Source organism: Talpa occidentalis, unplaced genomic scaffold (assembly GCF_014898055.3).
Source record: "Talpa occidentalis isolate TD23 unplaced genomic scaffold, MPIMG_talOcc4v2.1 talOcc4.8, whole genome shotgun sequence".
Classification (NCBI taxonomy): domain Eukaryota; kingdom Metazoa; phylum Chordata; class Mammalia; order Eulipotyphla; family Talpidae; genus Talpa; species Talpa occidentalis.
The window spans coordinates 40490030-40502692 of NW_023605194.1; the positions used below are offsets into that span (position 1 = coordinate 40490030).

At 47.3% G+C, this 12663-nt stretch overlaps 1 protein-coding gene across 4 annotated transcripts; it reads left to right on the forward strand.

The window, feature by feature from the left end:
- Positions 1-317: 317 nt before the first annotated feature.
- On the forward strand, positions 318-9829 carry DUSP13B (dual specificity phosphatase 13B). 4 transcript variants are annotated; one of them, XR_008549944.1, is made up of 7 exons: positions 318-791; positions 1620-1793; positions 3823-4043; positions 4713-4873; positions 7356-7448; positions 8740-8865; positions 9452-9829. XR_008549944.1 is itself a non-coding variant. In XM_054690288.1 (5 exons), the coding sequence occupies exons 1-4, from the start codon at positions 337-339 to the stop codon at positions 4913-4915; spliced, it is 1053 nt and encodes a 350-aa protein (XP_054546263.1). In that variant the 5' UTR covers positions 318-336; the 3' UTR covers positions 4916-4919; positions 7356-7394. The 4 variants fall into 4 exon arrangements, 3 of the variants coding, with proteins under 3 accessions (XP_054546263.1, XP_054546264.1, XP_037352120.1); XM_054690288.1 differs by lacking the exons at positions 8740-8865; positions 9452-9829 and having other exon boundaries at positions 4713-4919; positions 7356-7394; XM_054690289.1 differs by lacking the exons at positions 4713-4873; positions 8740-8865; positions 9452-9829 and having other exon boundaries at positions 7356-7394.
- Positions 9830-12663: the final 2834 nt, after the last annotated feature.

Consider the following 12663-nt stretch of genomic DNA (forward strand, 5'->3'; position numbering starts at 1 on the left):
TCTTAAACATGAAAAAGAAATTGGGGTAGACAGAGCTAAGACTAGGTCCAGGTCACAGAGTAAGACCTTGTCTGGCTCTCCTCCCTCCCTCTAAAATTCCCTTCCCACACTGCAGGTGGCCTTCCGTCTTCATGGGGAGTCCCAGGCCCAAGAATCTTTATTCCAAAATGATGACAGAGTGGACCTGGGGGTTGAAAGGACTGTGCTCCAGTCCACAGTGGCCTAGGTGCACTCTCAGCCCCACCCCCATGGACCCCAAGGGGAGGAAATGGAATTCTGGCCGCTTCACAACATTTGCATTCTAAGTGGAACCCACCTCAACCTTATTCCACTCATATGCTGAGTCCCGTCCCTACACCCACTCCCCTACTCCCAGTCCCAGACAATGCCCTAGGTAGGTGGCAGGCCATAGCCTGCCCTGAGAGGTCAAGGTGGGGAATGAAGGGGAAAACTGGGTCTTCACTCCCACCCTGCCCACCAACTGCCCACTGGGTGGGCTTGGCCAAGCCCGTGGCCTCCTGGGTGCCTATGCCTCTTTCTGGTGCTGGCGCTACCCATCAAAGAAATAAGACAATCTTCCCAGTTTGTACCTTCCCTAGTTACTGGTTGAGGGGGCCAGGGACAGTTAGCCAAGAGAAGTACTCCTTCCCAACACAGCACCAGCCCCAGGTTCTGGTGCCACTGCCATCACAGCTCTGCAGGGTCTCGGAATCCCTCACCCAGCTGACTCCTGACACAACACAGCTCACCAGGGTGAAGCCTGACCTGAAGCACTGGCCTGAGAAATGGGGGTAAGGAAGAAATTCCCAGGGGCTAGGGCTCACAGCAATACCACCCCCAAACTCCCTCATGGAAGGTTTAGTGACCTCTCTCTGGTGTCTCTAATGATAACTCTAAGGCTATAACTGGAAAGGGGACAGAAGTGAAGGTGCACAGGCTGGATTAAAACCCCAGACTTGCTACTTATCAGCCATTTGGTTTTGAAAGTTACTTTAAAAATTTCTCTGAACTTCCTCCTGTGTAAAACAGAGACCCCGCCTGAGTGAGGCACCAGTCCAAGAGACACATTAGCTTTAAGTGGTATGGGAATGCTAGCACATGTCAGTGAACATCCCATCCCCTTACCGCAGAAAGGGAATGCCCTCCAAACACCAGAAATTGGGAGGAGCTGGGGGCCCCTGAAGAAGTAACAGCAGAGGAGAGAGCTCAAGATGAACTGCCCAGGTTGTGGGGCCTTCCAAAGTGCCCTTGGAGGGACACAGCCATCGGAGATCTCCATCCCTACAAAGTCCCAATGACTTAAGGGGTGGGTTTTGCACTGACTAGTTCCCACAACAGGGAACTCTAAGGGCCCCTTGGCCAAAGCTTCCAACAAGAGGGCAGGAAAGAAGGTGTCCCAGCTCTATCACAGTGACAAGGAGTTGAGTCCCTTGTTCCCTGGGGTAAAGGTCTAGGCCTCAGTCCCAGTTGAGCTGGTTACTAACTTCATCTGAAATAGCTGAGGCCCTTCCCAAGCATCCCAATGGCAGCTGGGCACTGTTCCATGCCTGGGCCTGCCTGCCAGCTGGACCACCTGTGGGGAGCTTGCCCCAGCCACCTTGGTGTTCACTCTGTTCTAGGATGGACTCACTGCAGAAGCAGGACCTTCGGAGGCCCAAGATCCACGGGGTGGTCCGGACGTCCCCCTACCAGCCACCCACACTGGCCTCGCTGCAGCGCTTACTATGGGTTCGCCGGGCTGCTACACTGAGCCATATCAATGAAGTCTGGCCCAACCTCTTCCTGGGAGATGCGTAAGAAAAATCTCTGGGATGGCGGGAGGGGAGTGGAAGGAGTAAAAGGGGGAGGCTCCAGAGCCTTCTAGGGCAGAGATGGCATTCTCTTTGCCCCCTACCTTTTATCTTTCCACATTTTTCATTTAAAAATTTTTTATTTATTTATTTTTATATAGAAGAACTGAGGTGTAGGCCAGAGCTGAAGGGGGGTGAGAGGATTCACCAGAGACAGAGTGGGGAGCAAATCTACTGAAACAACAGGCAAATCTACTGAAATAGACTGCTGAGGGGAGCAGCGGGTAGGGCAGGAGAGGTCTGCTGTGCCATGTGGGTTGCCCCCTGGGCAAGGATTGAACACAGGCCATAGAGCTGATAGTGCTAAGACTTAACCCCTAGCCACTAAGGAGGCCCCTATCTTTCTCTTAATTGCAGAGATAGAACACACACGAGAAAAGTACAAGGAGCATTTATGAATAGTTGCATCGCCCAGGTCAAGAAATAGGACATTACTTGTGCCCCCAAAACTCCCCGTGTACCCTTCTCATATCATCCTTTTTTTTCTGGTAGATAACTACTTAGAGTTGAAATAATTATTTCCTTGCTTTTCTTTACAATTTCACTACCTATGTACCTAACAATGTAATTTTGCCTGTCTTTTATTTTTTATTTTATTTTTTTAAAGATTGATTGATGGATTTATGCATACAAGAACTGGGGTACAGGCCAGAGGTGCAGGGGGAGGGGATGAGAGGATTCACCAGAGACAGAGTGGGGAGCAGAATAGGCAGACTGACTGAAATACACTGCTGAGGGGAGCAGAAGGTGAGTCAGGAGAGGTCTGCTGTGCCATGTGGGTTGCTCCCTGGACAGCTGGGGATGGAACCCATGCTGCAGCGGTTGGTGAGAGCTTCACAGCTCTGTCTTTAACCCCTGCGCCACCAGGGAGGCCCTGCCTGTCTTTTAAAGTTCTTTATGAATGGACTCATATTTTGTGCCTGGTATCGTTTGCTCAAAATTGTAAGATTCACCCATGTTATCATGTGCAGATGCCATTTATTTATTTTTCATTGCTCTATACTTTTCTATGGTAGGAGTATATCATAGTCCACCTATTCCGTTGTATTATAGAAATTTGAGTTTTCACACTTTTTGCCTATTATGGATAGTGATCATAGGAACTTTATAGTATATGTGTTCTGTCACTCTCTATATACAGAGAGATTAGGACTGCAAATCATTTTGTCTGTAAGTTTTCTTAAAAATTAGAAAATATGGATTAATATATATAAAGTTTAGAACATTTCCTTACAATTTAGAAAATATGAGTCAGTATGTTATTAACAGTAGGAAAAATGCCTCACTACACACAACCAGTGAGACCTCTTAAAAAATGTATGTTGAACTATACAGAAATATGCTTTTTCATAATACTTTTTTTTACAAAAATGTTCTCTTCATAATCCCCCTTCACAATTTATTTTAGAGAGCTTTTAAAATATTCACACTACATAATTTTAAAACATTTTTTTTTAATGGAAGGTTTTTTTTTAAAAAGATTTATTTATTTTTATACAAGAATGGGGGTACAGATCAGAGGCATGGGAGGGTGAGAGGATTCACCAGAGACAGAGTGGAAAACAGAACAGGCAGACTGACTGAAGTACACTGCTGAGGGGAGCAGCGGGCAAGTCAGGAGAGGTCTGCTGAGCCATGTGGGTAGCTCGCTGGCCAGGGATCGAACTCATGTTGCAGTGGCTGCGGATAGTTTCATAGGCTGCATCTTAACCCCTTGCGCCAACAGGGAGTCCCCATATTTAAGGCTTTTTATGCATGTGGCTAAGTTGCCCTCCAGAAATGTGAGCCTGAGTGAAAAGGGATCCTGACGTTCTACTAGAGGATCCCTATTCCCCCAGGCCAGTCCACAGATTCCATTCTCTCTCCTTAGAGGGGAATGGCAGAGGAGGGAAGGGGCCAGTTCTAGTTCAGCCACAGCTGACCCAGCGAGATCTTTCCCCACCCCTCAATTGCCCCTGTGCTCTCCCTCCAGGTATGCAGCCCAAGACAAGAATAAGCTGACCCAGCTGGCCATCACCCATGTGGTGAATGTTGCTGCGGGCAAGTTTCAGGTGGACACAGGTGCCAAGTTCTATCGTGGAATGGCTTTGGAGTACTATGGCATCGAGGCCGATGACAACCCCTTCTTTGATCTTAGTGTCTACTTTCTGCCTGTTGCTAGATACATCCGAACTGCCCTGAGTGTTCCCCATGGTGAGCCAGGGCTGGGGGTGGAGGTGATGGGGCAGGATCTGGGCCTACCCATTTTTTCAGTAGCACGGATGGGTGTCCAGAGCTACACATCCCTTCTACAACCCTCCCCCTCCATGGGGCAAATAGTTACTACCATGTAATGAGCATACCCTTCAGGAACACCCTGAAAAACAACAAAAACAGATATTGCTAAGGTCCAGTGTGCCTGCAAGTGTAACCATATCCCTCAGTCAGAGGCCAAGTATTGGAGAGAAGGTACAAGACCTAACTTTTGCCAGGCTCCTCTAGAAAGGAGGCTTGGCACAGGGCTGCAGGGGCAGGAGAGAGGGTGGAATTGTGGGGAGGTGGGGAGGAAGGTAGTCAATATCCTCTGCCACAAACCTAGAGGACTCTAGATGTACTATACCTCAACCCCCATCAATATTGCAAAGTATGCCAGAAGAAGCACATTCTATCAAGTAAAGGAAATCCCAGTTGCTAACCTTAGCTCTGCTACTAAGTTGCAGTTTTATCTTGAGCCAGTCCCTTTTCCTCTCTGGGCCTCAGTTGCCCCATCTGACAATGAAGACAGTGTCAATATTCCAGGATGATGTGATAGGGCTGGAGGATGGCCAAAGGGGTGGGCAGCGTGAGGGCAGGTGGCTGATACTGGGTTGGGTCTCCCTGCAGGCCGAGTGCTGGTACACTGCGCTATGGGGGTGAGCCGCTCCGCCACGGTTGTCCTGGCCTTCCTCATGATCTACGAGAATATGACACTGGTGGAGGCCATCCAGACAGTGCAGGCCCATCGCGATATCTGCCCCAACGCGGGCTTCCTCCGGCAGCTCCAGGTTCTGGACAACCGATTGGGGCAGGAGACAGGGCGGCTGTGACCTGGTGGGCATCCCAGCCAGCATGGTCTGACATAACCTGTCTGGCCCAGGGGACAGTAGTGTCTGCTGTTTCCAGTAAACTTGAGATGTAGCTAGCGCATGGGCACATAGCTGAGGCAGAGGCAGGGACAGCTGGGTAGTGACCTTTAGCGGGTGGATTTCCCTGACCCAGTCCAGAGATTCTTTATGCAAAAGAGTTCAGTCTGTCTCTATAATAAAAGTTGATCATAATAAAGACCGGAGATCCTCTGGTGGTTTGTGGGGTAGAGGCTTACTCCCAGAATGGCCACAAATTTGAGAAGGCCTGCCATCTCGGATTCTGCACAGGGAAGGAGGGTGAGTTCATGTCAAGGCTTCATGAAGGTGGAGGCCAGGCCCATTAGTGATCTCTGCTTGGATGCGAGAGAGAGGACTGGGAGAGAATTAGCTGATCTTTTCCTCATCTTCTCATCATTTAACAGTCACCCAGGAGCTAGATAGTCTGTATAAAGACCAAAATTCGATGCCCCACCATCATCTCCAAGTCCTTCCTGTCCACACCTGACTACCAAGGTTCACTGTGCATGCATAAATAGCATCTCCTGAATCTAATCTTTTCATTTACACTCTGCTTACAAAAGGACTGACTAAAAATACAGGCACCTAGACAACAAAGGTGAACAGTGCCAGAAATCTAGGTGAAGGATAGTTATACGATGGAGCAAAACATTCAGTTCTGAGCTTCTTAGTTCTTATGCCCTAATAAGATAAACACCATAAAAAGTCTGCAGGTTCCCCACCTGTAGATGGTACAAGGTAGTATAAGATTTAATGGGCTGGTTCCTTCTATCTCTCTGGCTGCTCCTCTTTATCCTTTGCCTCCTCCAGCTGACCCTCAAATGTCAAAGTTTCTCAGGTTCTGGCCTCTGCCTCCTCTCTCCTCAGTGTGATCCTCAAGGTGATCCTCCTTGAGGAGGTGATCCTTCTCACCTTGCTCCAATCCACAGCCTCCAGTCACCTTTAAGCTGATGACTCCAGAGTAGCCCCATTCTCTCCTGAGCTAAAAACCACGGTACCCCCCTGGTCTCCTCTATCTAAATACTGTATTTGATCTTCGAAATCACCTGAACTTTTCATCACCCCAGGCCCATGCCTCTTCTCCATCTCCCATTTTAGGGAAGGGTTGCCACAGTCATAATTACCCAAGTTAGTGATAGGTGTCACCCCAGACTCCTGCCTTTTCTCCATTATCTTATGGATTCTACCTCCTATAAATATTGCTTGATCTGCTCCCTTAGTTGCAACTTTGTGACTATTCCAATTGAAGCCACCTTCACCTCTCACCTGGATTCTTGCAACAGCCCAGTCTCTCTACCTTGCCCCTGTACTCTCCATGTGGCACGCAGATATCTTACTAAAATGAAGTTCTGGTCACATCACTCCACTGCTTACAACCCCTAAAGTACAAACACTTTGACAAAACATAAAGATGCTTTATGACATGATACCTTCTGATTATCCTCTGCCATATCTCTTACCATTCTTTTGCAATTCCATCTCAGGTAATTAAGCAGCATATCTACCTGCAGGTTCCAGACTGCCCCACACCCTCATCTCTGGCTTTTTGCACACACTGCAGGTCATGCCACCTGAATGCCCCACTCTTCCCACTTTTTGCTGGGGTCTCAGTGAGGTCTCAGATCAGATGTCACTTCCAGGAAGTCCTCCTGGCTCCAAAGCGCGATGGAAGTGCTCCTTCTCTGCTTACCAAAATGTCCATTCACTCTTTGTGATATCGCCTATCACTCCAACTTAAGATTGCCTGCTGCTCTGTCATTCTCCTCAAGCTGGCCATCTCTGACCAGGTTTTCCTTGGGCTGCCACACACTCTGGCTATGACCTGCCCTCAGATACAGCTCTGATTCCACGCACCAGTAGCCACAGATTAGTACCATGGCCACTAGATCCTGTTTACAGAAGCCACAGTGTTGGTGAAGGCAGGGGATCCCAGCTGGCCCTTGAAGGCATCTCCTCTCCTCTCAGCTCCCCCTGCTTACAGCATCTCACCATTTGGTCACCCTGATACACTCTTCCCAGTAAATCTTGACCCCATGGGCCACTTTTGATTCCCCTTCTGCAGGGCAGTCTGCCCTCTCTTGGTGGCTTAAGGGGTCTTTGCCCTTCTCTGCTGTCTGATCTATTTCCAGAGGGTAGGTGCTTTTCCTTTGTGCAAATCAAAAGTGCCCCTCTGAGCAAACTAGCCTTTCAGGAAGAAGTGCTCCTGGGAAAGAAGCATAGTCAAGGAAAAGGTGTCCCTTCCCCCAAGTGGATGTAGCTCTAAGTCAGGGCGCCCAACTGAGCATAGGTTGTGTGTTAGGCCCTAGTCATGTCTTCAGCAACTCAGAAACTGCAGAAACAAATGCTACTTTGAGACACAGGGATTAATATCCCTATTTTACAGGTGAACAAACTGCTAAGGCTCAGAGAAGATGAAATGAGGCTGGAATGTCGCCTCCTGGATCCAGGATCTCTGGGCTCAGGCCTCAAAGGGCAGGTACTTCCAAGTTAGCTTCTCTGCTCCACTCCCTGAGCACTTGGTCCCTTTCCCAGCTGGCTGTTGGCTGCCTTAGGTATACTCCAGAGGCCTTTTCCAAAGGGCAAACCTACATCCCAATTGGAGGATGATAAAAGGGTTTGGCGCTGCTGTGCCTGACCAGGCAAAATCCCTTTCCACTCTGGGCATGGAAAACTGTTCTCAGTTCTTCCTTAGCTTGGTGGGGCCTATAATTCTCCAGAACTAAGTAATCCCTGCTCACTTGCCCAATCTGGAAATTTCCAATTTCCCCCTCTGTCTGCAACTCAGTCCTTGCTGCCCTATCAACAGGATTCAGAGTAGTAGTGCCAGAAATCACTGTCTAATCTTGCTTTCAAGAAAAAAGGTAACAATGATTCAGGTTATAGTGTTTAGATGAAATAACTGTGATCAAAAAGAAGCTAAGCCATTAATGAAACTATACAATATTACATGTAATGCTCTTAACCCTCTGACACAGGTCTTATCAGTGCAGTTTACAGATGAGAACAAGGGTCAGAGGGGTTAGGCCAGACAGCAGCTGACTTTAACTGAGAGTGTATTATGTGCCATTACATAAGTCAAGGTTGGCTAAGGCTCTCACAAACAAAGCTTTTTTCCTGAAGCAAGCAGGGAAGATGTCAAGGCCCAATATATATTATCTCCCCTCTTACTCTATGGGCCAGAACTCAGTCACATGGGTAGACCCCACTTCAGGGGAGGCTGGGCTATGCAGTCAAGCAGGGTTCCTAGAAAGAAGAGGAAACTCTAGATGCTAGTGATCATAACTGGGCTATTCCACAGTCAATGTTGATATGAGATACAGAGAATCATCTAATTCTCATAATCCACAAAAGGTAGATACTAATATTAATATTCCTATCTTATAGATGTGGAAACTGAGGCTTAAAGAATTTAGGTCAACTTTCTCAAGGTCACTTAGCTAGGAGTGGGAGAATCATTCCATAAACTCAGATAGCAAGCCTGTGTTCTTCAACACTTCCTGAGCTTCATTCTGTATTGGCCTTAGCGGCTTGTTTGCCAAAAGAATTTGTGGCAGAAGCAGCATTCTGAGGCTTCTGTGGCTGGGTCATAAATGCCTTGTGATTTCTGCCTGGGTATCTTGGAGTACTGGGCACCCCAAGTCACCATGCAAGAAGTCTGACTACCCCAAGTCCACCCTGCTAGGGAGGCCACATGTCCCAGCTGAGTTCAGATTTCAGTCCCTGCCAAGACACTAGATATTTGAATGGCTCCTTCTTGGACCCTCCAGATCAGCACCTCTGCCAGGGACATACCACCAAGTGACCATCAACAGTGACCTCCGTCAGCACCACATGAAACAGAAGAACAGTCCATTCAAGCCTGCCTGAATTAAAGACCCACAAAATGATGAGATGTGAGAAAATGCTCTTATTTTAAAATCACTAAATTTGGGGGTAGTTTGTTACACATCCATAAAAAAGCAGCACAGCAGCAGAGCCAGGTCTGACCCAAATTCCCAGTTTTTAGTCACCAGTTTAGCCCCTGCAAAAAAGGACTAGAATAGTCACATCCATCCACCCCTGTGGCACGTGCATGAAGATGAGGTTTCACACCTACAGAGGAATGTAAATGACAGTGGAGCTTTGGCTCATAGCTGCCCGAGACTGACTTAAGAAGATGGTTTCGAGTCCAAGGTGAATACTGGTAGCAAAGCCTTTGAGGTGGGTTGGGCGGGAGGGTTTTCAAAGGGAACATCTCCCTCCTCACCTATCCCAAGCTCTGTCCGAAGCTTAGCTACCTACCATCTAGGCCAATAGACATCTGAGTCCCCCAAGACTTTCTGGCCACCAGAGACACCTCTGGTTGAGGAAAATTCGAAGGGAAATATCCCATTCCATCCCTACCTACCTAGGGATGTGCCCTCCCTGGAAAGCAGGAGTCTGCTACTGTTATTCTCCCTTTCCTCAGATGATCCTGCTCTTCTCAATTTATTCCCTCAGGTTTCTGTATTAACCTCCTCATCCATGCTGCCTGAATCATTTGATGTCTCCTTGGAAGCTGCTAGAATTCTCCTTTCTGAAATTTCCTGTATCTTTGTTGTGGCTTCAGAGTGTTCCATTAGCCCTTATGTGCCCTCTCTCCCTCCAAACCCTGCCCCTTTACATCCCTATATGGGTGTATTCTGGCTTGGCCTCATGTATCTGCTGGGCTAACAATGGAGTTCCTCGGACCTATGACTAGGGCGGCGTCAGGCTAGCTTTCAAGCTTCCCAGAGCTCTGTCTTTGTGCTGTTGTTAAGACTGTCCTGGCTTTGGTAGTGAGAGGGGAGGAGGGTTGCTGATTAGATAGACATGAGAAAATATACACAGGTATAAAGCACTGGGACATTTGCCCAGGACCACATGCATGCTTTAAAAGGTTCTTCATTTTAATGATCAACTTGTAGGCAGGACTACCAAGAGGAAACGTGGTGGTGGTGTGAGGAGGTGCTTCTAGTTCCTTTTAGACCTGACCACCCAGATGCACTTTGTACAGGCTATGCCAGGCCCCATGAGGCCACACCCATTTCTGAGGGATGTCTGGTGTCACAGGCTGTCTACCATAGGACCCTGCTATCCTAACCACTGACATTTGCATTAGGTTGAACACCTGGACACAGACTTTCACTTGCTCCCAATCCCTTTTACTTTGGTAAAGAGCAGCAATAGATATTTGGGTGGCCATGTATCTGGCTAAATAGAACCTCTCCTAACCTCTTTTATAGGTAAGTGGCTAAGTGACTGCTTCTGGCCAATGAGGGATAAGTGGAATTATAGTGTGGGACTCTGTATAGTCTCTACAGGGGAGGAGCTCTCCCTGATCCCTCTCCTCCCACCTGATCTATTGTACTGCCCTGAAGGTGAATGGTATTGGCTGGGTTCCCTGCTAGTTCTGGATGCCCCTGCTTCCACACTTCCTTTACATGAGAGAAAAAGACATATCTATCTTGTTGAAGCCACTATTTTTCAAGTCTCTAATGTGTGCAGCCCAACCTGATCTTAACTGTTACACCTCCTGACTCCCTGGTAGCCAGACGCCTGTGAGGCAATCTGACCAATGTAAGAGGCTGCCTTTGATGAGTCCTGTTTCCTGAACAAGAGCAACTCAATGAGGCCCTCTCTCCTGGACAGTTTGAGGGGCAGACAGAGTTAGGCAGCAGGACAGGTAGGGAAATACCTAGAAAGAGGTCATAGGCAGCAAAAATCATGAAGAGGAGAAGCAGAGGGAGTCGGCTGGTAGTGACAGGAGTATCAGAAGCCCAGAAGTAAATTGCTTAGTTCAGGTAAAGCCAGAGTCCTGGACTAAGGAGCAGCCCACACCTCCTGAGATCCCACAAAAGGTACCATGTACCCTCCTTCCCGTCTCCAGAGGATTCCCTATGTTCAAGTATGCTCTTACGATGAACCTCAAGGTCACTTGATTGTGAGACTATCTTTTGTCATTTGAAAAAACCTTATGTATTTATTCATGAATTTCAATTAGACCAGAGGCTTTGTGAGACAAGAATGGGTTGCTTTTGGCAGGATAATGGCCAGCAAATTCAGGCCTGTCTCAGAAATGGCCACCACACAAATGTGCCTGACCTGACCTATTTTGCTCTCAACTCAGCTTTGTTCCTCCTGAGAAGGAGCGATATGCCAAGCTCTTTACAAGAGCCACCTCTACCACCCCTGAGGGGAGCTGCTAGGGCAGGAATGGAGCAGCAGAAGGAGCCAGCGCTTGGGACACACAGGGACTCAGGTTTTCAGTCAGACCCATCCTTCAGCTAGTTGTGTGTGCCTGAGTGAATAGTGAACAATGAACCTCAAGTTCCTCCAGTGTTAAAAAAAAAAAGGGGGACGATAGAAGAATTGCACAGGTCTGTGGAGCAGCCTGCATCTCCTGAGATCCCACAAAAGGTACGATGTACTCCCTGATCTCTAGCAGGTACCCTGTGCTCAAATATGTTCTTATGATAAACCCCTAAGGTTCACTGCATAGTAGGAGCTTGGCAAAAGCTTTTGTTTCTTTCCTTCCTGCTGAGACAACCAGGGGCTTGGGAAGTTCTGGATCTCCATCCTTCTTGGGTGAGGGGTGCAAGGAATGGTCACACAGGCCCCAAGAGATACTCCATCTTTTCCTGCAGTTACTCAGAAGAGCAGTGGGGGTGTAATGGGGCTGTCACAATCAGCCTGAATCTAAAAGATCATCATCTGGATTCACTTTCAAATTCTTTTAAATGGATGTATGTGATTTATAAACTTTTGCCAAGCAGTTTTACATACATAACAGGCTCTGCATTCTATTACAGGTTTCTTAAATATGGTTGTAAACTTACATTAGGATATTAGGCTGTAATGACAAATGCAGCCCTCTTATGTAAAACCCAATTCTCCAAACACTAGAATATTTGCTTAATGAAAAGAGTTTTACAGTCTCTCCAGACTCCCAGTTCATCTTTATTCTGGTCCTTAATTTATAAAAGTTAAATGTCTCTTTCACACACAAATCTCCTCATTTCTTCTTCAACGAAAACTCTGGTGTGGCCTGGCCCAAGTCCATGAGCCTTCACACACACATACAAACACACACACACACACACACACACACACACACACACACCCGATGCAGGCTTATGAGGAAAATCTGGAATGTCTTGGAGTTTTTTCTTTTCCATTACAGTTCAATAAAAATGTCCTCATAAAAGTTCTAGGTAAGCAATGGCTTTGCCAGCAGGATGGAGTTACCCATATCCCAGGAAGGCCTCCCTCGTGAGATGGGGAAGGAAGGGCAGGAAGCCAAAGAAAGTTCCTCCACCCTCCTCCCCCACAAGATGGGCTCTTCTAAGAAACTGGAAACAGTCTATACCAGGGGGAGATTGGGGTAGCTTCCTTTCTGAAGTCCCTCTAAATACTTCCATCCAAGAGGCCAACAGGCACTAAGCCTTATATTAGGCATAATATATTGAAAATCCTAAATAGCCATGTTTTTCATTCTTCCCTCCCATAATCAAGTTTCCTAGAAGCAGGGCTACCAGGTAAAATATAGGACACCCATTAAATATGAATTTCAGATTAGCAATAGAATTTTAGTATAAACATGTCCCAAACATTGCAGAGGCCATAACTTATTCTCAAACTTTATTTGCAAATTCATCATCTCTAGCTGGAAGTCATTTCATCATTATAGCTCC

Coding starts and splice junctions, on each gene's coding strand:
- DUSP13B (XM_054690288.1), top strand. CDS start 337: ATGCTGAGTCCCGTCCCTACACCCACTCCCCTACTCCCAGTCCCAGAC. Junction 1,794..3,822: donor AACCTCTTCCTGGGAGATGC/GTAAGAAAAATC, acceptor CTCTCCCTCCAG/GTATGCAGCCCAAGACAAGA. Junction 4,044..4,712: donor TGCCCTGAGTGTTCCCCATG/GTGAGCCAGGGC, acceptor GTCTCCCTGCAG/GCCGAGTGCTGGTACACTGC.